Source organism: Diplotaxodon limnothrissa, linkage group LG6 (genome assembly GCF_057381915.1).
Source record: "Diplotaxodon limnothrissa isolate DT_005_m linkage group LG6, D_limnothrissa_male_GT1.1, whole genome shotgun sequence".
In the NCBI taxonomy this organism is placed as follows: domain Eukaryota; kingdom Metazoa; phylum Chordata; class Actinopteri; order Cichliformes; family Cichlidae; genus Diplotaxodon; species Diplotaxodon limnothrissa.
Window position 1 is genome coordinate 21,025,363 of NC_140601.1, and position 26,880 is coordinate 21,052,242.

Genomic DNA, 26,880 nt, shown 5'->3' on the forward strand with positions numbered 1-26,880 from the left:
ATGTATGTATTTAAAAACAATAAGTGTGTTAGAATTACTACAGCAACAGCTTGTAGCTCACTGTACTATTTTTGAGCACAACTTTGGTGCTTTTGCCTCATTTTTAAATCAGTGATCCCAGTAGCACAGTCTAAGCAGAGACCTCAGTGCTTGGCAAACAATCAATAGAATCAATATAATTATTAAAAAGAAACAAAATAAATGCCAACCATATAAAAAAAAACATAAACTTAAGGAAAAAACTAAACTTGATTTTGTGTCTTTAGGCTATTGTTAACAGCAAGCATGAGGTTAGTGCATATGTATTATTATTGGAAAGATTACTGCAAAGAAAAAAAGGTTGAACCAGGAGGGGGCGATATTGCTCTTCTTACCATGAGTTACATGCAGGCTATTACTTACCATGTCACTCACATTTATTTCACAAAACAGCTGAACCCACTTAATTCGATTTAATTGTATTTATGCAGAGCTGAATCACAACAACAGTCTCCTCGAGGTGGTATAGATTGTAAGGTAGAAAGTCTACAATTAAAAAGAAAAAACCTCAATACAGTGGGAAGGAACAACTCACTTTTAACAGGAAGCACCCTCTGGCAGAACCACGGTCAGGGAGGGGCAGCCCGCTGCGACCCTTTGGGGATGAGGAGACGAAAAAGGGGACAAAAGACACACTGTGGACGAGAGCCAGAGATGAACAAGAACTAATTATTGAATGCAGAGAGGTGTATAAACACATGGTGGGAATCCCCCAGCAGGGTAGTCCCAGGGTAACTAAGGGAGGATTCATGGTCACCTGATTCAGCCCTAGCTATATGCGTTGGCAAAAAGGTAACTTTGAAACTTAATCTTAAAAGTAGAGATAGTGTCCGTCTCCTGCATTCAAACTGGGAGCTGGTTCCACAGAAGGATGATCCCCTTCTACTTCTAAATATCCTAAAAACCACAAGGAAGCCCACAGTCTGAGAGCAAACTATCAAACTACGAGGTCTTTAAAATAAGATGATTATTCAAGACCTCATGTGTGATGGGAAGGATTCTGAATTTGATGCTGGACCCACAAATCATAAAAGAGAAACACTAACTCACACACACCAGAAAGTGCCAAGAATTATAATTATATGTAATTTAGTTTTGCGTTCCTTTATAATGCTTTCAACTATACAAATAAGACACTTCATGGGGGCGCCTGAGCCTTGTAGACACAACAAATACTGAACAAACCTCATGCGCCCTGTTGTTGACAAAACGATAAAAATGAATGTGTACTTCTGTCTTATTTAGGTCATTTTTGTAGTTTTTGTAGACAGACTACTGTAATTTCTCAATAAAATGTCGCTTATTATCGCTCACTCTCAAGAACAAAAACGTGAGTAATTTCCCAGTAGCTCACCATATTTGGGATCTTCTAACATCCACACTTCATGTTTAAACGGTGGTGCGGAGGCGGTGTACCGTCGCAGGCCGGATGTAGCATTCAGCGCGGTGTGCCTTTTTTTCAGTTGCTAAGCAACAGATTTGTCCCGCCCCTTTCGTTATGACGGGGCGGGCCAGTCCTTTGACTGGTGACGTTACAAAGAAACGTCAGGTGACGTTACAAAGAAACCTTAAACCGACCTTATATATAGACCTGGCTGTTCAGTTGAAACGCATTCACACAGCGGGACAGCAGCGCTTTAAACGTTCAAACACGGAGTTTAACACAAAACAACATTTTAGACATAAAAAACAAAAAAGTGAAATGGCAAGCTCGAACTGTAACACAATGACAAATGATGAAACAGTTCAGACCAATGGGGATAATTCTACAGTACATGCTTTGGTATCCCTCTTGGATAACTTGGTCAGTAGTTTTTCGAACAAGCAGTTGTTAGAGCTTACCGCAGGCTATCCGGATTGCGTCACCGCTAAGCGGCTTGTAGGTTTTGTAGAGGACGTAATGGACCTGTGTGAACAGTCACTAGCAGTATCACCGCTGAGGTCTTCCCAGAACTCCCCTGTACATGAAAACTGTTCTGTCCACACCACTACTGGCAAAACGGTTTTGTCACGTGTGAAATTTTTGGACGATTCTGCTGAGCAGGAGTTTGATACAGCACAGAATATAGATGCTAACAGCCAAGAAACAGCTAACACAGAAGAAAGCTGTCAAAATGCTGACCAACACAGTGCTGCAAAACCAGAAAACAATCCAATTCCAGTTCCCCAGCAGCAGAAATCCTGTGTTGAACATGAAGCCAGCATCCCACCGTTAACAAACGTAAGTCAAACAGAGTCATATAAAAAGATACAGCATCACAGATCTTCTGTAGACTGTGAGCCACCTGAAAAAACAGACTTTGAAAGATGGTTAGAGACATTAATTCAGGCTGTGCTTTCAAAGCTTGGTAAACTTTTAAAGTGCCCTCATTCTCACCAAAAACGTTTGTTGGATCTACTCTTGGACAAATTCAAGGGGATGGATTTGCATTTAGACCGAAAAGTGCAGAATTATTTTGACTGCATTGCTAATGCGATTTTCACTGATATTTGTGACAAATTACATAAATTGTCACTAATATCATTGGAAATGGGGAGGAGTGGGGAGGAGGATTCAATGAATTTAATGGAACAACCAATATTTAATATCATAACTACTTCAGTATTCCAAGAACACCTGTTGGCAATAACAGTTACTGATAGACTGGAATCATATGAAAAGAAAGAAAGATGCAGATTTTCAGTGGAAATCTTTGTGGAAGGACTGATTTCCCAGGTTTCAAAAAAATCAGGCACAGTCTTCAGCATTGAAAGTGCTGAAGCTATCTCCAACCGGCTTACCATGAAAATCTGGACTGAAATCAGGGCCAGATACGACAAAATCCCACCAGAGAAGTTCAAGAAACTCAGCGAGAGGGTTTTCAAATCCCTCTGTAAAAGATGGAAGCATGCATCTTTGGTGACATTCTGGCAATTAAACTTCCAAGATCTTGATGAAGATATTGTTAAAACTTTCAAAAGAAAGATATTCACAGAACCAAGTTGCATATCTAAGTGCTTCTCATCGGTGCGGGCATTTTTTGGGAGGTGTAAGGGAAGAAACAAAGTTTCCACTTTATAGTGACATCGTGATATCAACAGCAAAATATTTTCTAAAACTCACTGGACACTTTAAATGAGCTAGTTTTACATTTAGATCAGATCAAGTCATTTTTGAAATCCCCAGGAATGGTCGCGGCAGATGGCCACCCCGCCCTGAGCCTGGTTCTGTCGAAGGTTTCTTCCTCTTAAAAGGGAGTTTTTCCTTCCCACTGTCGCCTCGTGCTTGCTCAGAGGGGTTTGTTCTTTTGGGGTTTTCTTTTTAATACTGTAAGTTGTTACCTTACAGTGTGAAGCACCTTGAAAACACCATTGTTTCCTTTGGTGCTATACAGATTGAAGTGACTTGCACTGATAACATAACTAAGCTGGGACTTTAATTTAACATCAATAAAATTATAAAAATATTACATCTTGATTTCTGCTTGTTTTCATTGTCTGTGACTTAATGAATACAAATGTGTAATTTAACAGATTCTTTCTTTATGTTAGTCTGACCGGTGATTCCACGTTGGCCTTAGGTGTTGGCGCGGATACGCTGCAGCCCCTGAGCCATTAATGGCCCAGCACACTACAGTAAAAACAAAACAACAGCCATCTGTCCAACTAGGAAAGGAAAATAATAAACTGCCTCCTTGGAGGCAACCTGACTCAAAACAGTTGCAGTCCAACTCAGACCGACTGCAATCACTCTCAGGCAGATTGATGAAGATCTGCAAATAACTGTTGTCTAATTTATAAACGCAGACAGATTGCCAACACGTCTGTTCACAATAGAGGACTGTACTTACATGGTTGCAAACTGGTTGTTATCTTGCTTATATGAAAACATTACTTTGGAGCAATGAAACTCAAACACATTCATTTTTAAAATGCCTCAAAATGAAATTTTGAAATATTTGGCTTTATGCTTTGAAAGTGCCGTTGTGAGTGGGAGTGTGAAATCCTTACTTGATGTGTTCCCTTTGCCTTTACTGTTTTCAGTTTTATTTGTCATATGCAAGTTAGCACAGGGTCAACATTGCAATGAAATGTGTTTGACGAGCAGCAGTCACTCAGCAGCATGGTACAGTAGAAGAAAATATAATAAAATATAATAAAATAAAATAAAAAATAGAAAAATAGTAAAGAGCAAAATATTAGAAAGACGTGGTAAAAGAGAAAAGATGACTAAATATATATATATATATGTATCTATAAATATATGTACACTAGTGATTAAATAAGAAAATCTTGAAAAGAAATATGACGGGAGGTCAGATGGGATATTGCACAGGAATGAGCAGCAGAAAATTACAGTATTACTCAGACTTTTAATAGTCATATTGTCAGTTTTGGCCGACGGTCATGGGTCACTTCCACTAAAATAGCACGAGACTGGAGTAAAATGTACTTTATTAATGAGAACACATGGTGATACAGCAAAGAATCCAACCCTTCTGAAAAGCAAATGGCTTCCTGTTATACTCTACCTGATTCAGGTGAGCATCTGGAATAGACCAAGTCTGGGGGTCAGCAAACCAAAGGGAAACAAAACCCTCCCCATAAGAAAACCACTACAATATAACCAACACGTTCTCACTCCCAAAGCGTAACATTTTACGCTAGGTGACAAATCGTCACCATATTACGTTTTTGGCTACCCACCACGTTCCTGAATGACGACCTCGGAAAAAAGAGGAAATATGAGAACTGTCTGGACTGAATCTACACATGTTTGCTCTTTTTCTTCAAATCGCTTAGAAACACGCTATTTAACATCATTAAAGTCCTGGTTAAGGTCAGGAATAAGGTTATGGTCAGGGCTAGGGATAAGGTTAGGTTTAGGGCTGGAATACAGGGCTGGAACGTCTATTACCGCGGGAGCGTCATTGAACTGGATTCCAGCCATAGCCCGCAGCGTACCATAAGAACGCCGAAGGTCTCCTTTCACGTTCCTCAGGAACGCCGCGGGACGTGACAAAACGTCGACATGTTACGCCTCGGGAGTGAGAACGGGCTGATATAACACATCATAGACATATGAAGATTTGTAACAAGTCCTATAAATAACTCCATAACATATAAACTTCAGTCTCTTCTATATACATTAAAACAGCGGTCCCCAACCTTTTTTGCGCCACGGACCGGTTTATGCCCGACAATATTTTCACGGACCGGCCTTTAAGGTGTCACAGATAAATACAACAAAATAAAACTAGTACCGGTACCGGAAAAAAAGAAGATTTATTCATAACACACGTGAAAGACCCAGGAAAACAGAGTTAACGATAAAAACGATAACAAAATAACGATAAAAAACGATAAAAACTCTGAAAACCATACATTTCACACCCGAGCCTCATCTCTCGACCAAACGACGGTCCGTGGCCCGGCGGTTGGGGACCGCTGCATTAAAACACCTTAACCACAGTTAGGTTTCAGCCCTCGCTGACTCAGAACAAAGTAAGACAATCAGAGTTCGATTGGTTTTTACTTGTGCAGGGGAAGCCTGGTCGGATTCTCAGAGTTGCAAGCTCTACACCCAAACTCAGACAACTCCAACTCCAGCCTCCACTCGCAGCCTTTTATTGAATGAAAACAGTTACACAACCGCCCATTGTAAACCCCATATGTTGTGTGGTAAAAGCTAAGGCACTGTGTGTGTGTGTGTGTGTGTGTGTGTGTGTGTGTGTGTGTGTGTGTGTGTGTGTGTGTGTGTGTGAGAGAGAGTGTATGTGTGTCTGTATACGTGACTTCCTGCTTACAAACGTTTTAACCGCATCTCTAGTCATAAAAGGGTCATCTCCCCTCAACCTCGTATATGGCTTAACCTCTCTAACAGTCCACCATTTACATGGTGAGCCCATAAAGGGCAGGAAGTGAACATTCCTTACCAAATAAGGAAACCAGAATCTTATATAGATTGTGCCTGCAGTTGAAAACTATAGCTAGTAACATCCCCAACATCCTACATGTGGGGGAGGAACAGAAAATATCTGAACATACAGTTCAAGACAAGGTCCAAGCACAATAATGACAACTTTTAACAAAATCACTCCAACACACACTCCCCTAGCCTGGCACATTGGTTTTCTCCAGGAGCTCATAAGCAGGTGATTGAGCTGCTTTTACTCTTTACAAAGTGAGTACTGTTAACACTTCTCTTTTTACATATACAACTAATTTAGGTTACAGACAAATGATTAAATGTGAACAGCTCTAACACAGGTTCTTTTCCTGACACAGGTAGGATGGCCAGTCCCCCTGTCTCTTCACCTTTAACGAGTCACTTAAATAACAACCCAAAAAGCCTAATAAAGAATCACAATCAACCAGTGTGTGTTTTTCTTCATTACGGTTTTTAAATACAAATCAGTCAGTCAATTAATAAAAATACAAGTAAGGGTAATGGAACCCCTGGTCTCCATTACACACATAAATACCATAAAGACACTAAGTCGTAGAGCTCTGAACTCCTTGCTTCTATGATATTTACACTTCTTCTTGGCCTTCTCCTTCACTCTGAGTCACTCCAGGATAAACGCATCAGCTCAGACATACAATAATTAAAATATGTGTAGGTGACCGTTTGGCAGAAGACGATGTCGAGGCGGTACTGCAGTGACACGTCCGTGGCTATCGTCGGGGCGGTGTCCTGCATCAGAAGGAAGTCAATAGACTTCTTGGCTTTGTTGCTCATCATGGCGCTGTAGTCTGTGGGCGTGGCCTGCAAAAAGTGTAAATAAACCATCAGAGACCAAACACAAATATGCCTTCCAACCACTAGTTTAGACAACATCTTGCAAAGAGTGTGTATTTCAGAGTGCAGTTGTTTTTAAATTTGACAGAAACAGAAATAAAGACGGAAGAGAAGGACAACAGGGAAAGCAGAAGCACCGACACACTGAAATCTTTTAGGGTCAAGCTCCAGAACTAGCCACAAATCCTGCTGGAAAGAACCTAAAAATACTTAAAAATACTTGCAGAGATCGAATGGAGCCGTTAACTCAAAAGCCTGGTGTCAGGCATGTTCTTTAATAAATAAGAAACGAGCTGATATGTTACAGACCCCAGTCTTTACGTAAAGAAAAAGCTGACATTTAGAGCGGTCTCGCAGCAGATTTTAAAACAGTGACACTGATTTGTGGGGTTTTTGGGCACAAATTTGAACCTTTTTGTTTTATCCATGTCCTTGAACACAGCTCGTGACTTGGGCGCTTTCATATGTACCGATTCATTTAGGTTTGTGCACTGAGGCCAGATTTAGGTATTAAAAACGAGTCAGTCATAACACTTCTTACATTAGTTAAAAAGCTGAGCTTACACTAAACCAACATTTAAATTTCCCCTTGTGGGACTAATAAAGGTATATCATATCATATCATATCATATCATTACTAAAGTATTGCTGCAACATTGTAAAGACAAAGATGACACACAGACCAGACATAAAACACTGAACACTTTTTAAAGACGAGTCATTTAAGAGTATTTTCTCATAGAATAAAGTCGGCTGATATGGTGAAGGAAAAATCTGCTCACGAATCCTCCAACTTCTTAAAAGTAAGGAGTGACCTGAGCTGGAAATCAACATGAGAGGGATGACTCAAGAAGAAGAAGAAGCAACAAGAAAAGAAAAACAGAGTTCAGAGTGTAGTTAAGATATCAAGCTGTATCCACAATGTGTGCCAAGAAACTAAGCTTGTCTGTTGTCATGCTAAAGAAATAAAAAATCTGGAATCAGAAAACAGCCAATAACTGCTGATCAACTCACCCACTCCTCTTCGTGCCAGTCCACGTGCAGTGACGACTGGCTGTTGTGACCGCTGTACTTTGCTCTCAGCGTATCCTGGTCATTGCGGAGCACTACTTGTTCAGACTCAGCGGAAGGAGAAGCTTTGGTTGCGATGTACTCGTACTGCGTTCAGGGCCTAAATAGCTGAAGCTAGCAGCTTGCAGCCGCACACTGCCACCAGCTGACGGGTCTGAAAGGAAGAGGGTATGAATGAAATATGAAGCGTCCCCACGTAACGTCAAACACTTTTAGTACCTTGTCAACCAGACTGGCGAGCGTCCACTCCAGTCCGCTGGCCGATTGGTCTTTGGCAGCTTGAGACAGCCTCTCTGCGTAATAGCTGACCTGAGTCTTCAGCGTGTTGACGTAGGCGATGATCTCTTTGGCTCGGACAGTGTCCTGGGGTATGTGGATGATGACTGAGCTGGAGAGGGCACTACTGCAGGGAACAAAGACACACCGACACATCTGTATCCGAGCTGGGACTGAGGACACTCACCAGCCACTTTATTAGGTACATATGTTCAAAAGCTTGTGGCAGCAATTTAGTGCATTTAGTCAAATAAAGACAATAGAGTGGCCTGCAGGTGTATATTTTTGTAATGTTTCTGTCTTATGCCTGAAATATGCTTCAGCAGGAAATATACGCTGTAACTGGAAACAACAGCATGATGGACCGGTTTAGTGTTAAGAGGTGTTACATCTGAAGTTAGAACGTAAATTTCCTGCAGAAATCTAAATCAAGCTTCAGAGGTACTGTTCCAAAAATATAGGGAGGGACGTTACCCACCAGATGTAAAAACAAACACTGTCTGCATGCACATGCCTGCTCTCAATGAGCCTAATCGTGGCTTAGAAAAAACAACGAGGAGCCGACTTCGATAAATGCGATACCACTCGCTTCACAAATTCAGACCATCTGTGTACAGTGGCGTGTCTAGAAAATTTTTGTTGGGGGGGCCAGGTAGGGGCACAGATTTGGAGAAGGGTGGCAGATTTAATTGGCAGATAATGTTTTAAAAAAAAATTCTACCAACCCTTAACCATAATTCAATAATCCTATAAACCTAATAACCAAATGCACTTTTAACTCTTATTAGAATGAGATTTTAACCACTACGGTGCAAAGTTTTTAGATACTGCGTTGATAAAGTACAAGAGATACAATCAGTGCTTTGTCAGTGTTTACTCAGCAGTCAAGGACAGCAATATTTGCATAGTATTTTTACTGACATGTAGTGCACATATGTTTTGGGCAAAAACATTTTTGAAAATTAAAATACGAACATTTGTAACAAACAATTGACAAATTAGCCAATGCCAATGCAAAACTTTATCTGCCTGTTAAAAAAAGAAGATAATCTTCTCACAAACTGGTGTTTGATTTTGAAACAGGAAAAAAGTGGAGAAACAACTGAAAAGACTAACATTTGAATGAAACCTGAAAGCAAGTAAATACTTTCTATGCTGCCTTATGGTAAACTTTGGTAATATTGATAAAGAACAACACTGGCTGATGATAAAATACAGTCAGCTGGCATGGTGACACTGCCAGTATTAACCTGCAGGGCTGGACTGGGACAAAAAAATTGGGCATTTTTACTACAGACCGACCCACCAGGTAGTAAAGCCATAAAGACTTTGACTGAAAACAAACCCTGTTGTGACAGTGATGTACAGTCTTGTTGGTATATGTATGATTTCTATACATTTTACGTCAGATAAAAACTTTGGTTGTAAGATTTAGATAATTATTTAATAAAAACTAGGTATTTTAAATGAGAATAAGAAAGAAAAGTATTTCTTTGTGCCCACCTTTCCCTGTTAATGCCCTACCTGGCCCCCTGGCAAAACTTTGCTAGACCCGCCCCTGCACAGTTACCAGCTGTCTGCTACATAAAAAAGGATCCTGGTGTTATTTGTCTCTCAGAAACAGTTCATAACTTCCCTTCAACTCATTCATGTCACCTAAAAGGTAAACCTGTTTCTCCATCACCTGTTCAGCTCTGATGGTTCAGTAAGGACATCTCCTGGTTTCATCTTCATGTTTCCCTCTCACCACATATCTAAACAGACATCATGACCAGCAGCTTTACAGCTGTGGCTCCAGCAAACATCAGCTGATACTAGAAATTAATATTAAATACATTCTAACAACAGCTGATCAAGCTTAAACGTGCTGCTGTTGTTTAGCGCAACATCTGCTGGTTTCCTCTTTCTGGCGCAAAGTGGGCGATAAACAAGAGAGAAAAGCCGATCAGCTGATCATTGATCAGTTTCATGATTGAAGTAGCAACAGGAGAGGGAGGGGGAGAGAATGAGAGAAGAGGCAGCTGTGCAGCATAAAGACAGAATAAATCCAGCTTTGTGTCTTTTTTCCATTCTAGCTAAAGTTCGGGACAAACTGCGTCTCTTCTCAGCTCAATACGAAACGTGTAATATTTTCTCTGAATGAGGGACCATTCCATTTTTTTAAGGAGCCGTTGGCAACTCTACTAACCTTATGAATAAAATAAAGTTCACTATCAGTAACATCATAGCACCCACCCAGCTGTATAAAAACTCCGTCAAACTGGCTAGAACGCAGTATGAGTTATTGCAACTGACAGTAAAAAGTCAGCAACATCAAAATAAACTCCACCTAAACTTGGTTTATATCTGACCCAGATAGACTGCAGGTCATAACTTCTTACCTGAAGTTCAGTTCACCTGACACTCGGACTGGTGGCTGCTTCGGGTCTCTCCTCCTGCCTCCCCTTCCCTCATCCACCTGTTGCCTCTGTGGAAGCCCCGTCATAGCCACCACCAAACAACGGAGTTATTTCTACACATCGACCTGCATCTGGCCAATCCACCACCTCTCATTGTTCATGCCATTACAAAAAAAATAAAAAATAAGTCACTGGGGATATGCCCGGTATGCCCGATGGCCAGTCCAGCTATGTTAACCTGCAACCAAATCTGCAGCTCCATACAGCAATGTTACGACTTAGATTATATCTTATAACGCATAACTCTTATGTTAGCTGCCCTCAGTAGCATACTGTCTGAAATAGTCCACAGCTGCAATAATTCTTTAAGTGTTATTTTTTTCCTTGGTATTCTAATTTCACCGAAGTTTACTAAACTCAACAAACTTGATATTACTTACCGGGACATTTATTCTGTCCTCATTTTCTTTCACCGAAAAATTGTTTCCTGCAGTGCCATCTTTCGCGCTTGGCTCTCCTACCTTTGCTAACGTGATGCGCATAGCGCAGAAGCGATGCTGCATTCACTTACACTCGGATATCTGAGCGTCACCGTGAAAACATAATCGGATATTTGATTGAATTTTATTGTTTTGCCTTTGGGGTGGCCAGTCTGGTTTGGGGGGTGGCCTGTGCCCCCCCAGGCCACCCCGCTGGACACGCCATTGTTACCGGGGCACGATCACCGGGGACCCGTTTTTCCAGCACACACGCCCGATACCACGTGACAACAAATACGTCATTTCCTGTTGACTAAAAAAAAAAAAAAAGCACCCTCTCACGGTCCTAGGGACCAAAAAATTGTCCCGCCCGATCAGCGGGCGAAGCCGCTGCTGCACGCCGGAAATGAGGCTTCATTTCCCGCAGGTCTATCTAAGCAGCCCGCTGTTTTCCAGCCCGGGGTCAAATGTGGAGCAAGGGCGCCACCCGGTGGACAAATAAAAAAATTACAACTCTAAGGCCCGTCCTGCAAAATGAAAATGAACGCTAAACATCAACGATCCCTTTGACCGTAATTAATTTGCAGTGAAAAATAGCGTTTATAATGGGTTTCAATGGGGCACAAATCGACCACTAAGCACAATAGTGTAAGTTTGTCTGTAGCTTAGCCACTGAAGCTAATTGAAGGAAGTCAGACTTGAATTTTGAAATAAAATCATATCAAACTTTTTTTTTGGAGAATTTGGCTATAGTCCATTCAACACTGTGCAAATGGCATGTAATCAAAATTTGAAAATAGCCACAAATCGACCCAAGACCCTCCAGGGGTTTTAAGTACACGCAATATTTTCACTCTCACATTTTACTCTGTACTGGAAGACTTGTTCATTTTCAAGATTCATTCATCCATCCATTTTCTTCCACTTTATCCGAAGCCGGGTCGCGTGGGCAGCAGCCCAAGCAGAGAAGCCCAGACCTCTCTCTCCCCAGCTACCTCCTCCAGCTTATCCGGGGGAACACCAAGGCGTTCCCAGGCCAGCCGAGAGATATAATCTCTCCAGCGTGTCCTGGGTCTGCCCGGAAAACCTCGCCCAGGAGGTATCCAGGGGGCATCCTTGTCAGTTGCCCGAACCACCTCATCTGGCTCCTTTCGATGTGGAGGAGCAGCAGCTCTTCAAGATTCTCTCAAATAATTTTTCACCATATAAACTAAGGTTTTTTTATTTAGGCGTCATAGTTCTGAAGAGAGATATGTGTTTTTTAATAGGTGGACATTTCTGCCAGCAGGTTGGGGATTAAAAAGGTCGATCATGCTTGGCTAATTTGAGCAACTGTGCCAACTTTACAAAACTATACGTTTTTATACCACAACTCCCCGTTCAGCCTTAAATGCCAGAAGAAGAAGACTAGTCTCCCTAAATCTGACTCTGTTTATTACCGGAATCTGGAAAATACTGTAAGAAAGCTACATAAAGTATCAGCATTGAGTAACAATTTAAATTCACGTCCTCAGCAACAGCATTTAACAGTATTTCCATGTACTTCTTACCTTTGCAATTAACTGCAGGTTAAACGGCCCGGTGACTTGCAGCCACGATTAGGCTCATTGAGAGCAGGCATGTGCATGCAGACAGTGTTTGTTTTTACATCTGGTGGGTAACGTCCCTCCCTATATTTTTGGAACAGTACCTCTGAAGCTTGATTTAGATTTCTGCAGGAAATTTACGTTCTAACTTCAGATGTAACACCTCTTAACACTAAACCGGTCCATCATGCTGTTGTTTCCAGTTACAGCGTATATTTCCTGCTGAAGCATATTTCAGGCATAAGACAGAAACATTACAAAAATATACACCTGCAGGCCACTCTATTGTCTTTATTTGACTAAATGCACTAAATTGCTGCCACAAGCTTTTGAACACATGTACCTAATAAAGTGGCTGGTGAGTGTCCTCAGTCCCAGCTCGGATACAGATGTGTCGGTGTGTCTTTGTTCCCTGCAGTAGTGCCCTCTCCAGCTCAGTCATCATCCACATACCCCAGGACACTGTCCGAGCCAAAGAGATCATCGCCTACGTCAACACGCTGAAGACTCAGGTCAGCTATTACGCAGAGAGGCTGTCTCAAGCTGCCAAAGACCAATCGGCCAGCGGACTGGAGTGGACGCTCGCCAGTCTGGTTGACAAGGTACTAAAAGTGTTTGACGTTACGTGGGGACGCTTCATATTTCATTCATACCCTCTTCCTTTCAGACCCGTCAGCTGGTGGCAGTGTGCGGCTGCAAGCTGCTAGCTTCAGCTATTTAGGCCCTGAACGCAGTACGAGTACATCGCAACCAAAGCTTCTCCTTCCGCTGAGTCTGAACAAGTAGTGCTCCGCAATGACCAGGATACGCTGAGAGCAAAGTACAGCGGTCACAACAGCCAGTCGTCACTGCACGTGGACTGGCACGAAGAGGAGTGGGTGAGTTGATCAGCAGTTATTGGCTGTTTTCTGATTCCAGATTTTTTATTTCTTTAGCATGACAACAGACAAGCTTAGTTTCTTGGCACACATTGTGGATACAGCTTGATATCTTAACTGAAGGAAATTGCCGTCCCGGGTTTCCTCCGTGGCGTGAGCGATAAGCAGAGTTTTGTCCTTTCCTTCTAAGATTCCTAATTATTTAAAGTAACACTCAGGTATGCCATTCAGCGTGTTAGTACGAGCTCGGGAGCAGCTTGGGAGAACAAGAAAACAGAGACTGCTTTAGGTTGCCTTCCCAATCGACTCAAAGGTTTATTTGATACACAGCAGTTTATATAGAGGAAAAAAAGGTTCGTGTGTCAGCTTTCCCAGTTCAAACCGGTACAGACTAAATAAGGAAACGTCTTCCTGCCTTCTGAGCAAAGTATCCCTTGTGTAGTTTATCAGTTCAGCTATAATTTATGATCATCCCAGCAAAATACACAGAATACAGAGTTCTTTCATTAGTGAATTCTGAAACAAACCACCTGGCCTTTAACGAGCCTTTTTCTAAGAGATAAGGAAGGGAGGATGGGAGTAAGGAAGTGGTCTCGTCTCTGTGGTGTTTTCGACCTTGGGGTACCAGCTTGTGAGTCCTACACATTAATTCTTGGGTCACAGAGAAAGAGAAAAACAACTAGTAGATGGGCCATATTGAGTAACAGTTTTCCTGTATAAAACAATATCCTGTAAATGCTTACCGTGGTATCAAAATATCATAACAGTTCTCCCCTTTTATCATGAAATGATAACATAGTATAAAGACAGAATGTAATAACATAATATAAAGATAAATCATAAATGTGAAACAAATCATAAATGTAACTAGTCCTTCGAGTGAGCTTAATATCAAAATTTTAAAAAGAAGAAAAGAAAGAGAAGAAAACGTCATCCTCTTCTTGAACAATCGAGTAATTCACAATCTAATGCTCAATACATACATCAGGATCATCATCGATGACATCTGACACATAATCTGGGTCAATTTGTGCCAATTGCAAATACATTGAAGTAGCTGTACTAGTAGCTATACGGGTCATCATTGAACGTACACAGGGTACCACACAACAGACAATAATCATCAAAAACATGCTGCAACGGTTACAAAGGCTACAATTAGTTCCTTCCATCTTCCAAACGTGTCCTGTAGCCACTTATGTAGCCACTGACCGTGACCTGTATTGGCAATTAGTTCTATCTTCAATGCTTCAAGTTTATTCATAGCTTGTGTGAATGAACCGTTAGGGGCGGTATTATTGGGAATGAAAGTACAGCATACATCAACGGTTACTAGACCACAGGTACCGGTCCAATTAACAGGTAAAGCTAATCTAAGAGTATTATTGCACAACCAATAAGCATGTGGGATTGGTCTGGTCAGGCGCGTGACCATGTGTGATTTAACTAACTCCCCCCAGTCAGTATCATTTAAGACACCGTCTGGGGGAACAATGATCGAGTCTCTGCTCGAACTTGAACTGTGTGTGTGTTCCTCCAGATATGATACAACTTCAGCCATAGAGACAGCTAGCCATGTCTCATTACAGCGTGCACCTGGGGAGTCAGAGAAGAATGTATAGTTATCCTTTGTATAATCTATGTGTGTGTCTGGGCCAGTTAACTTTAGTCTGCGCAGACATATCATACTAGTATTAAAATGGAGAGGGATCTGTCCTAAGGGCAGTGAGGGTTTTAACCTATTCTTAGGGCGTTTCATTGGGGCGCAGGTCCCTGCGGTGTCATTAGATAACTTCAATAATTCGCCTAATGGAGTCTCAGGGTTAGTTGGTGTGTGTGTGTGTCTAAGTAGGCAGTCGAGAGGGCTCAGAGTCAACTGTAAAGTGTCTTTAAAGAGAGCATTATCTCCGCCGATTTTCTCTAGTCCCTCAGTGAGGGGGAAACCGGATATGGGGTATCCTACTATTACCTGTTCTGGATTAGCCTTTGAACAGACATAACAGTTACTGTTTCCTAAGTCACGAGCGGCTGTTCTGGCATTTTCATACCAGGAGTTGACTCCTGTTCTAGAGGGCGCATAAGATGGTTTATTAGTGGCGTCTATGTTGCTATTTACTGATTTTAGGGAACGTAATGAGTGCATTAAGTAGGTGTCTTGCAAAATAGAGCATGAGGTATAGTCAGCAAAATATGACCTGCAGAAATGTGAACATGGTTGCAGTTTACAATACAAAATAGCAAAGAGAAATCCTAAGGTTACTGCGATAGATGTGATAAATAACCTAAATATATAAGAAAAACAGTTCTTCAGTCGTCTCCTGGCCTGGTCCCAGGTTCGAGAGACATAGAATAAGCGTCGTATGATGACAATGGGCATTTCATTTTCTCCATTATCAGGATGGAATGAGTCTAGCTTTATCAGGTTAGACATCATGTGGTACTTTTGGCTTTCTGTTCCTGCTGGATGTTTGAGTACCTTGTTGTTGTTCTTTCAGGCATTGTGTGTTAATCAGTGATTGTGTGTGTATGTACATTGGATCCTGGCGCTGGCTCGCCGGAGATGTCGTCTGCTTGATCCGACGCCTGAGATGGTCCGATTGGGCTGGTCTTAACCCTGCTGGCATGAATCCACTGAGGTTGTCCGTCCGTAAGGATGCTGGTTCTTCGTCACTGCCAGTACAGTCTGGGGCTGGAACACGCGCGGCCTCCCAGAGAGTCCTTGGTTTTAGTGGCTTCTCCAACATGCATCTCCTTGTCTCCACTGGTGGAACTGTGGAGGGGAAAAGCTGAGAGAGACAAACTTTCTGATAGTTATTATTCAGTTTTTCTACCAGGTTGTGAACATCAGTGGACAATGCAATATACATCACCTTCTACTAGCGGTGCCCCTCTGGAAGCTGACCATGGTGTTGGAAATAGTCTTATTTCAAATGGAAATAATTTGGTTACTGTAGATTGAGTCATTCTAATCTCACACAGGACTTGAGTAAGTAATTTGACCCAGGTCATTAAAGTTTTAGTACACTTTTGAATTACTTCTAATGTGAATGAAGATCCTCTATCACTGTTAATCTGGTGAGGTATTCCGAATCTGGGTATTATTTCATTGCTCAACTTTTGACAGACTACTTCTGCAGTTTCTTTTGAGGTTGGATAAGCTTCTACTCATTTACTAAATTGATCCACTATTACCAGTAAGTACTTGATGCTTCCTTGCGCTGGCATGTGTGTAAAATCAATTTGTAATGTATGAAATGGAAAATCTGGTTGTGGTAAATGCTGATGTTTTGCTTTTGAGCTACCTACATTAGTTCGTGCACATGTTAAACAGGTTGCTAATATGCTTTTTACTGCATGTGATGTTTTCTCAATTACAAATCTTGATTTTATTGCCCCTATTACCCCTCTTTGTCCGACATGACTCACACAGTGAAAATGTCGGGCAAGGACTGGCATCAGGGAATATGGGAGGGCAATCAAACCCTTAAGATTTTGTATAGGCCATCTCTGTCATCTAAGGTACAGTCATTATTCTCCCAATAGGTGTAATCACATGCACAGGCTTGCTCTTGTATGAATTTTAAATCAACATTTGTGTCTAAATAGTCTGGGAGTGTAACAAGTGGCAGCTGTAGGGGCACAGATAATACTTCCTGCGGAGGTGGGAGCTGTGATGCAGCTGCAGCCTTGGCTGTCACGTCTGCTAAGGCATTACCTGTTGCTTCGTCTGTGTCAGCTGTACTGTGTCCTTTCGTTTTTACAACTGCAACGGCCGATGGCAGCTGTATAGCCTGAAAAAGTCTTTGAACAAAATCAGAATTTAGCAATTTATTTTCCATCAGCAGATCTAAATCCTCTCTGTCTCCACAATGTGCCAAAGTCATGCACAACGCCAAATGCATAGCGGTTGTCTACGTAAATTGTCACATGCTTATCCAAATGTAGCTCACAGGCGCGTATTAAAGCCATGAGCTCTGCTTTTTGTGCTGAGTGAAATGGTAATGAGTGAGCCTCTAGTATGATGTCAGGCACTGTTACCACTGAATAGCCACAAAGAAATGAGTTGTCATTCGGCCTTGAACAGGACCCGTCCACATAAACCGTGGCTGAGTCTGGGATAGGTGTCTGCTCTAAATCTGGACGTGGTGCTGTCGATTCCTGTATACGTGTCATGCAGTCATGATCGTCAAGCCTGTCTGAGCCATCCTGTCGGTCAGAAGAACACAGCATAGGATCAATAAATGTGCTGGCGAATCAGGTGTGCTGCTCGCTTTTATAGTGAGATTTGCATATGTTGTTTAGTTATGTTTGCTACAATGGTCGTGACCTGGTGATTGGTGTGTAGAATAGTGTCATGTGAGAGTGTGAGCTTCTCGCAGTCCCTTATCATGATAGAGCAAGCTGCTACTGCCCTCAGGCAGGCCGGCAGTCCCTGAACAATTCAGGCAGCACCTTTGAGTGGCGGAGGTCAGCACTCCCTGTAATGCATTGAAAGAGGCAGTCATTTCTGTGGACCACAGTATTCGAGGAGGCTTGTCTTTTTTACAACAGTCACGCAGAATGTGGTCATGAAAAGAACAGTCTGGTATCCACTGTCTGCAATAGTTCACCATGCCCAGGAAGGACAACATTTCCTTCTGTGTAGTGGGACGAGGGACAGAGGTCACAGCTTTGACCCTGTCTGCAGTCATGGAACGTTTTCCGTGAGACAGTGTGAATCCCAAATATTGAACAGAAGTCTGACAGTACTGCATTTTCTTTGCTGATGCTTTGTGGCCAGTCTTTTGGAGGTGCTGGAGAAGCATGTGTGTAGCAGTTTGACATAGTTTTTCACTCGGAGCACAGAGGAGGAGGTCATCCACATGTGGATCAGGGTGCAGCCCTGGAGGAGTGAAGCACCATTGAGAAAGCAGCAGAGCTGTCTATCATGCCTTGGGGCAAACGAGTCCAAGTGTACTGCTTATTTCTATGTGTGAATACAAATAACGGCTGTGTGTCTTACTGAGAAAAAGGAGCGGAGCATAAATCCACCACGGTAAAATGTGTATGCAAAGCATGTCAATATGCTGTGAACATCTGAAACGAGAGGTGGCAGAGGAATGTTGACTGCATTAATTTGCCTTAAGTCTTGTATGAAACGCCATACGCCAGGTTTGTTAGGCTTTGGCACAGGATTGACAGGAGTGTGGGCTTTATTGCTCCTGTAGTCAATAAATCTCCTGTCATGACATCTAGGGCTGCGGCTTTTTCGGCAGAAATGGGATGTTGCTTGACATATACTGGCTTGTTGTGTTTTAATAGGTGTACGTGATAAAGTGTACAGTCAATAAATCCTATATCATTCTCACTTTTAGACCACAATGTCATATTCTGGTATTCAGCTGGCAATGTAACTGCAGAAATAGTACAGTGGATAGGTTAGGTTAGATCTATGTGACGACATATTTCGTAACCTATGTCTGAGTTATGTAACAAAATCACTGTTTGACCTTCACTTGTGTGAGCAGTTATCATGTTGTTGAAAAGTGTGAGAGAAACAAAAGTGTGGCTCCCAGTCATGGGATTACCTGGTAGTGGCGTCTGTACACGTTTTTTTGGCACAGTGTGTGACATAGAGTACCGGACAAAAAGGATGTTGAGTTCATTCTCTGCTGAGGGTCCAGCTGACACAGAGGATGTTCCTTCTCCATCATGTCGGTACATAGGGCAGAGAAAACATAAGCTGTTATCAGTGTCAGCAAACATTTCACACTTTGTGTTAAATTAAATACACAAATTCATTTTTGCTTTGGGTGTCTGCGGCTGCTGGAAAACTGAGCTAAATTTGCACCTCTAGCTTGTCCAACAGTGCATAAAGCGTTTTATGAATACTAGGATAGATTCATCAGGCTTCTGTTTACACATAGTTACTGCATTTAAGTCAATTTTGTCTCTGGACATTGTTAGCAGGAATTTCTTTAGATTCTTAAAGAAATTGGTGATTTTGTCATTATTTACCCACAAAAACTCTGCAGTTGTGGATGCTTTATCATGCTTTGGGTCTGTTTGTTTACTACCGCGAGTGTTGGCGTGAGGACCTTTGTCATTCCGGCTTTGTTTTTCCTTTTTTCCTTTTAGATAAGTCTTTATTAAAGTTCGGGTAACAGGTATTTCTTTAGCTACCTCTAAACCTCTAGCTACGATATCGTGGCGTTTCATGTGGGTGTCTATTGTGGACACTGCCTGATGCAAAAGTTTTTCTTCATAGTCGTCTAAATTGTTTTTCATAAGTTCCTCACATTCTTCTTTCAAAAGTTTTTCTCTTTTTTTTTATGTTCTGCTAATTCTTCCTTGCGGCGTATATATTGTTTTTCCTGATCCTGTTTAAAGAGATGGCTGAGACCCGTTGCATGTGATTCAGGTTTTTTGTCACTGTCTTTTAAGCTGGTTGGATCAAAGCGCTGACGTTGTTTGCATGCGGCTGCGGCAGCAACTATTAATTCAGTCTCATCTTCGTAAGGCGGTGGGGCTGTGGGCTGAATGGCTGAACATGCAAGACTAGTTTTTCCTGCGGTAGGTTTATGTTCTTTGCTAGAGCCTGCACTAGTTTTATTTAATGTTAAAGTATCTACGCCTGGTTCCGGTCCTTTTTTCCATAGCGGTAACATTTGATGCATCACGTCGCGGCATTCTATCATATTTTCTACAGGACTTTTTAAGCAGACTACTTTTCTTATCACAAATGATATTCAACATTTCTACTGACCTGGTTTCTGGCGATAATCGTTCGGGATAAGGCTCCAGAAATAAATTAGAATGCATTGAACTTCTTAAGTTGTAAACAAAGTCAGTCACATAAGCACTCCCGCATGTTCTGGATACGTGATCATGGACGTCTTCACCGATTCGCGGACGTAGGTTACACGTAACCGGAAATGGGAGTTGTACTGAGCCGTTATTTGAGACTTTATTTTGTATTTTATTAATTTTTGGTTTTACAGGTACTTTAGATTTTTTATCGGACCTGTCTGTGGTCTTTGAATAATTCTGACTCATGTTCAGTGATTTCCAGAGGGGTTTACACGCTAGGAGGATTTAGGTTAGTATTTTCGCTGCGGCACAGCTGAGGTCACTTTAAATTTATTGCTAGCAATTTTTTGTTTGTGTGAGCAACTCTCACTTAGCGAGCAACTTCTCGCTTAACGAGCAACTTCTCGTAAAACAACAGGCAACTTCCTGTGTCTTTCTGCTTTTAATTTACTGCTTTTAACCCTTGTATGGTAATCGGGTCTGTGAGACCCGTTTTCAGTTTTCTTTCGTTTTTTTTTTTTTTGTTTTTTTTTAACAAAATTAAATTTAATTATTTACTAGCTTTCTGTGAGTGAGCAACTTCTCACTTTTTAACGTACGTTTCAAGACAACAGGCAACTTCCTGTGTCACTCTTTGGTGAGCAACTTCTCACTTAACGAGAAGTATTTAAGACAACAGGCAACTTCCTATGTCACTTTTTCTGAGTGAGCAACTTCTCACTTTTTAACGTACGTTTCAAGACAACAGGCAACTTCCTGTGTCCACCAACACCACACAAGGGTTAATTTACTTTATTCGGGGACTGAGGAAGTCGTCAGTGTATCTCTCTGGATCACTAAGTGAAACTTCGTCAGCATATCCCGTTTCTTTATGGATCGATCACTGAGAGAGGTATAATAGGTCTTTATATAAATATGAAAGACGCATATTTACCTTCTGTCAGTAATCCCACTTCTGACACCAAAATTGAAGGAAATTGCCGTCCCGGGTTTCCTCCGTGGCGTGAGCGATAAGCAGAGTTTTGTCCTTTCCTTCTAAGATTCCTAATTATTTAAAGTAACACTCAGGTATGCCATTCAGCGTGTTAGTACGAGCTCGGGAGCAGCTTGGGAGAACAAGAAAACAGAGACTGCTTTAGGTTGCCTTCCCAATCGACTCAAAGGTTTATTTGATACACAGCAGTTTATATAGAGGAAAAAAAGGTTCGTGTGTCAGCTTTCCCAGTTCAAACCGGTACAGACTAAATAAGGAAACGTCTTCCTGCCTTCTGAGCAAAGTATCCCTTGTGTAGTTTATCAGTTCAGCTATAATTTATGATCATCCCAGCAAAATACACAGAATACAGAGTTCTTTCATTAGTGAATTCTGAAACAAACCACCTGGCCTTTAACGAGCCTTTTTCTAAGAGATAAGGAAGGGAGGATGGGAGTAAGGAAGTGGTCTCGTCTCTGTGGTGTTTTCGACCTTGGGGTACCAGCTTGTGAGTCCTACACATTAATTCTTGGGTCACAGAGAAAGAGAAAAACAACTAGTAGATGGGCCATATTGAGTAACAGTTTTCCTGTATAAAACAATATCCTGTAAATGCTTACCGTGGTATCAAAATATCATAACATTAACTACACTCTGAACTCTGTTTTTCTTTTCTTGTTGCTTCTTCTTCTTCTTGAGTCATCCCTCTCATGTTGATTTCCAGCTCAGGTCACTCCTTACTTTTAAGAAGTTGGAGGATTCGTGAGCAGATTTTTCCTTCACCATATCAGCCGACTTTATTCTATGAGAAAATACTCTTAAATGACTCGTCTTTAAAAAGTGTTCAGTGTTTTATGTCTGGTCTGTGTGTCATCTTTGTCTTTACAATGTTGCAGCAATACTTTAGTAATGATATGATATGATATGATATGATATGATATACCTTTATTAGTCCCACAAGGGGAAATTTAAATGTTGGTTTAGTGTAAGCTCAGCTTTTTAACTAATGTAAGAAGTGTTATGACTGACTCGTTTTTAATACCTAAATCTGGCCTCAGTGCACAAACCTAAATGAATCGGTACATATGAAAGCGCCCAAGTCACGAGCTGTGTTCAAGGACATGGATAAAACAAAAAGGTTCAAATTTGTGCCCAAAAACCCCACAAATCAGTGTCACTGTTTTAAAATCTGCTGCGAGACCGCTCTAAATGTCAGCTTTTTCTTTACGTAAAGACTGGGGTCTGTAACATATCAGCTCGTTTCTTATTTATTAAAGAACATGCCTGACACCAGGCTTTTGAGTTAACGGCTCCATTCGATCTCTGCAAGTATTTTTAAGTATTTTTAGGTTCTTTCCAGCAGGATTTGTGGCTAGTTCTGGAGCTTGACCCTAAAAGATTTCAGTGTGTCGGTGCTTCTGCTTTCCCTGTTGTCCTTCTCTTCCGTCTTTATTTCTGTTTCTGTCAAATTTAAAAACAACTGCACTCTGAAATACACACTCTTTGCAAGATGTTGTCTAAACTAGTGGTTGGAAGGCATATTTGTGTTTGGTCTCTGATGGTTTATTTACACTTTTTGCAGGCCACGCCCACAGACTACAGCGCCATGATGAGCAACAAAGCCAAGAAGTCTATTGACTTCCTTCTGATGCAGGACACCGCCCCGACGATAGCCACGGACGTGTCACTGCAGTACCGCCTCGACATCGTCTTCTGCCAAACGGTCACCTACACATATTTTAATTATTGTATGTCTGAGCTGATGCGTTTATCCTGGAGTGACTCAGAGTGAAGGAGAAGGCCAAGAAGAAGTGTAAATATCATAGAAGCAAGGAGTTCAGAGCTCTACGACTTAGTGTCTTTATGGTATTTATGTGTGTAATGGAGACCAGGGGTTCCATTACCCTTACTTGTATTTTTATTAATTGACTGACTGATTTGTATTTAAAAACCGTAATGAAGAAAAACACACACTGGTTGATTGTGATTCTTTATTAGGCTTTTTGGGTTGTTATTTAAGTGACTCGTTAAAGGTGAAGAGACAGGGGGACTGGCCATCCTACCTGTGTCAGGAAAAGAACCTGTGTTAGAGCTGTTCACATTTAATCATTTGTCTGTAACCTAAATTAGTTGTATATGTAAAAAGAGAAGTGTTAACAGTACTCACTTTGTAAAGAGTAAAAGCAGCTCAATCACCTGCTTATGAGCTCCTGGAGAAAACCAATGTGCCAGGCTAGGGGAGTGTGTGTTGGAGTGATTTTGTTAAAAGTTGTCATTATTGTGCTTGGACCTTGTCTTGAACTGTATGTTCAGATATTTTCTGTTCCTCCCCCACATGTAGGATGTTGGGGATGTTACTAGCTATAGTTTTCAACTGCAGGCACAATCTATATAAGATTCTGGTTTCCTTATTTGGTAAGGAATGTTCACTTCCTGCCCTTTATGGGCTCACCATGTAAATGGTGGACTGTTAGAGAGGTTAAGCCATATACGAGGTTGAGGGGAGATGACCCTTTTATGACTAGAGATGCGGTTAAAACGTTTGTAAGCAGGAAGTCACGTATACAGACACACATACACTCTCTCTCACACACACACACACACACACACACACACACACACACACACACACAGTGCCTTAGCTTTTACCACACAACATATGGGGTTTACAATGGGCGGTTGTGTAACTGTTTTCATTCAATAAAAGGCTGCGAGTGGAGGCTGGAGTTGGAGTTGTCTGAGTTTGGGTGTAGAGCTTGCAACTCTGAGAATCCGACCAGGCTTCCCCTGCACAAGTAAAAACCAATCGAACTCTGATTGTCTTACTTTGTTCTGAGTCAGCGAGGGCTGAAACCTAACTGTGGTTAAGGTGTTTTAATGCAGCGGTCCCCAACCGCCGGGCCACGGACCGTCGTTTGGTCGAGAGATGAGGCTCGGGTGTGAAATGTATGGTTTTCAGAGTTTTTATCGTTTTTTATCGTTATTTTGTTATCGTTTTTATCGTTAACTCTGTTTTCCTGGGTCTTTCACGTGTGTTATGAATAAATCTTCTTTTTTTCCGGTACCGGTACTAGTTTTATTTTGTTGTATTTATCTGTGACACCTTAAAGGCCGGTCCGTGAAAATATTGTCGGGCATAAACCGGTCCGTGGCGCAAAAAAGGTTGGGGACCGCTGTTTTAATGTATATAGAAGAGACTGAAGTTTATATGTTATGGAGTTATTTATAGGACTTGTTACAAATCTTCATATGTCTATGATGTGTTATATCAGCCCGTTCTCACTCCCGAGGCGTAACATGTCGACGTTTTGTCACGTCCCGCGGCGTTCCTGAGGAACGTGAAAGGAGACCTTCGGCGTTCTTATGGTACGCTGCGGGCTATGGCTGGAATCCAGTTCAATGACGCTCCCGCGGTAATAGACGTTCCAGCCCTGTATTCCAGCCCTAAACCTAACCTTATCCCTAGCCCTGACCATAACCTTATTCCTGACCTTAACCAGGACTTTAATGATGTTAAATAGCGTGTTTCTAAGCGATTTGAAGAAAAAGAGCAAACATGTGTAGATTCAGTCCAGACAGTTCTCATATTTCCTCTTTTTTCCGAGGTCGTCATTCAGGAACGTGGTGGGTAGCCAAAAACGTAATATGGTGACGATTTGTCACCTAGCGTAAAATGTTACGCTTTGGGAGTGAGAACGTGTTGGTTATATTGTAGTGGTTTTCTTATGGGGAGGGTTTTGTTTCCCTTTGGTTTGCTGACCCCCAGACTTGGTCTATTCCAGATGCTCACCTGAATCAGGTAGAGTATAACAGGAAGCCATTTGCTTTTCAGAAGGGTTGGATTCTTTGCTGTATCACCATGTGTTCTCATTAATAAAGTACATTTTACTCCAGTCTCGTGCTATTTTAGTGGAAGTGACCCATGACCGTCGGCCAAAACTGACAATATGACTATTAAAAGTCTGAGTAATACTGTAATTTTCTGCTGCTCATTCCTGTGCAATATCCCATCTGACCTCCCGTCATATTTCTTTTCAAGATTTTCTTATTTAATCACTAGTGTACATATATTTATAGATACATATATATATATATATATTTAGTCATCTTTTCTCTTTTACCACGTCTTTCTAATATTTTGCTCTTTACTATTTTTCTATTTTTTATTTTATTTTATTATATTTTATTATATTTTCTTCTACTGTACCATGCTGCTGAGTGACTGCTGCTCGTCAAACACATTTCATTGCAATGTTGACCCTGTGCTAACTTGCATATGACAAATAAAACTGAAAACAGTAAAGGCAAAGGGAACACATCAAGTAAGGATTTCACACTCCCACTCACAACGGCACTTTCAAAGCATAAAGCCAAATATTTCAAAATTTCATTTTGAGGCATTTTAAAAATGAATGTGTTTGAGTTTCATTGCTCCAAAGTAATGTTTTCATATAAGCAAGATAACAACCAGTTTGCAACCATGTAAGTACAGTCCTCTATTGTGAACAGACGTGTTGGCAATCTGTCTGCGTTTATAAATTAGACAACAGTTATTTGCAGATCTTCATCAATCTGCCTGAGAGTGATTGCAGTCGGTCTGAGTTGGACTGCAACTGTTTTGAGTCAGGTTGCCTCCAAGGAGGCAGTTTATTATTTTCCTTTCCTAGTTGGACAGATGGCTGTTGTTTTGTTTTTACTGTAGTGTGCTGGGCCATTAATGGCTCAGGGGCTGCAGCGTATCTGCGCCAACACCTAAGGCCAACGTGGAATCACCGGTCAGACTAACATAAAGAAAGAATCTGTTAAATTACACATTTGTATTCATTAAGTCACAGACAATGAAAACAAGCAGAAATCAAGATGTAATATTTTTATAATTTTATTGATGTTAAATTAAAGTCCCAGCTTAGTTATGTTATCAGTGCAAGTCACTTCAATCTGTATAGCACCAAAGGAAACAATGGTGTTTTCAAGGTGCTTCACACTGTAAGGTAACAACTTACAGTATTAAAAAGAAAACCCCAAAAGAACAAACCCCTCTGAGCAAGCACGAGGCGACAGTGGGAAGGAAAAACTCCCTTTTAAGAGGAAGAAACCTTCGACAGAACCAGGCTCAGGGCGGGGTGGCCATCTGCCGCGACCATTCCTGGGGATTTCAAAAATGACTTGATCTGATCTAAATGTAAAACTAGCTCATTTAAAGTGTCCAGTGAGTTTTAGAAAATATTTTGCTGTTGATATCACGATGTCACTATAAAGTGGAAACTTTGTTTCTTCCCTTACACCTCCCAAAAAATGCCCGCACCGATGAGAAGCACTTAGATATGCAACTTGGTTCTGTGAATATCTTTCTTTTGAAAGTTTTAACAATATCTTCATCAAGATCTTGGAAGTTTAATTGCCAGAATGTCACCAAAGATGCATGCTTCCATCTTTTACAGAGGGATTTGAAAACCCTCTCGCTGAGTTTCTTGAACTTCTCTGGTGGGATTTTGTCGTATCTGGCCCTGATTTCAGTCCAGATTTTCATGGTAAGCCGGTTGGAGATAGCTTCAGCACTTTCAATGCTGAAGACTGTGCCTGATTTTTTTGAAACCTGGGAAATCAGT

The 26,880-nt window shown here is 41.4% G+C and overlaps 2 protein-coding genes across 3 annotated transcripts; one reads left to right on the forward strand and one right to left on the reverse strand.

Annotated features, from left to right (window-relative positions):
* Positions 1–4,330: 4,330 nt before the first annotated feature.
* Positions 4,331–11,129, reverse strand: LOC146630486 (inositol polyphosphate-4-phosphatase type I A-like). The gene is made up of 5 exons (XM_085356941.1): positions 11,007–11,129; positions 10,549–10,634; positions 8,111–8,294; positions 7,835–8,045; positions 4,331–6,787 (listed from the first exon to the last, which is right to left on the reverse strand). The coding sequence occupies exons 1-4, from the start codon at positions 11,127–11,129 to the stop codon at positions 7,992–7,994; spliced, it is 447 nt and encodes a 148-aa protein (XP_085213067.1). The 3' UTR covers positions 4,331–6,787; positions 7,835–7,991.
* A 1,859-nt stretch (positions 11,130–12,988) lies between these two features.
* Positions 12,989–25,325, forward strand: LOC146630487 (inositol polyphosphate-4-phosphatase type I A-like). Of its 2 annotated transcripts, XR_014906281.1 has the most exons (3): positions 12,989–13,233; positions 13,299–13,509; positions 22,854–25,325. XR_014906281.1 is itself a non-coding variant. In XM_085356942.1 (2 exons), exons 1-2 carry the CDS (start codon positions 13,021–13,023, stop codon positions 13,350–13,352), a joined length of 267 nt encoding a protein of 88 aa, XP_085213068.1. In that variant the 5' UTR covers positions 12,989–13,020; the 3' UTR covers positions 13,353–13,645. The 2 variants fall into 2 exon arrangements, 1 of the variants encoding a protein (XP_085213068.1); XM_085356942.1 differs by lacking the exon at positions 22,854–25,325 and having other exon boundaries at positions 13,299–13,645.
* Positions 25,326–26,880: the final 1,555 nt, after the last annotated feature.

Coding starts and splice junctions, on each gene's coding strand:
- LOC146630486 (XM_085356941.1), bottom strand. CDS start 11,129: ATGCAGCATCGCTTCTGCGCTATGCGCATCACGTTAGCAAAGGTAGGA. Junction 8,295..10,548: donor TCAGGTGAACTGAACTTCAG/GTAAGAAGTTAT, acceptor TGTTCCCTGCAG/TAGTGCCCTCTCCAGCTCAG. Junction 8,046..8,110: donor TCGCCAGTCTGGTTGACAAG/GTACTAAAAGTG, acceptor TCTTCCTTTCAG/ACCCGTCAGCTGGTGGCAGT.
- LOC146630487 (XM_085356942.1), top strand. CDS start 13,021: ATGTGTCGGTGTGTCTTTGTTCCCTGCAGTAGTGCCCTCTCCAGCTCA. Junction 13,234..13,298: donor TCGCCAGTCTGGTTGACAAG/GTACTAAAAGTG, acceptor TCTTCCTTTCAG/ACCCGTCAGCTGGTGGCAGT.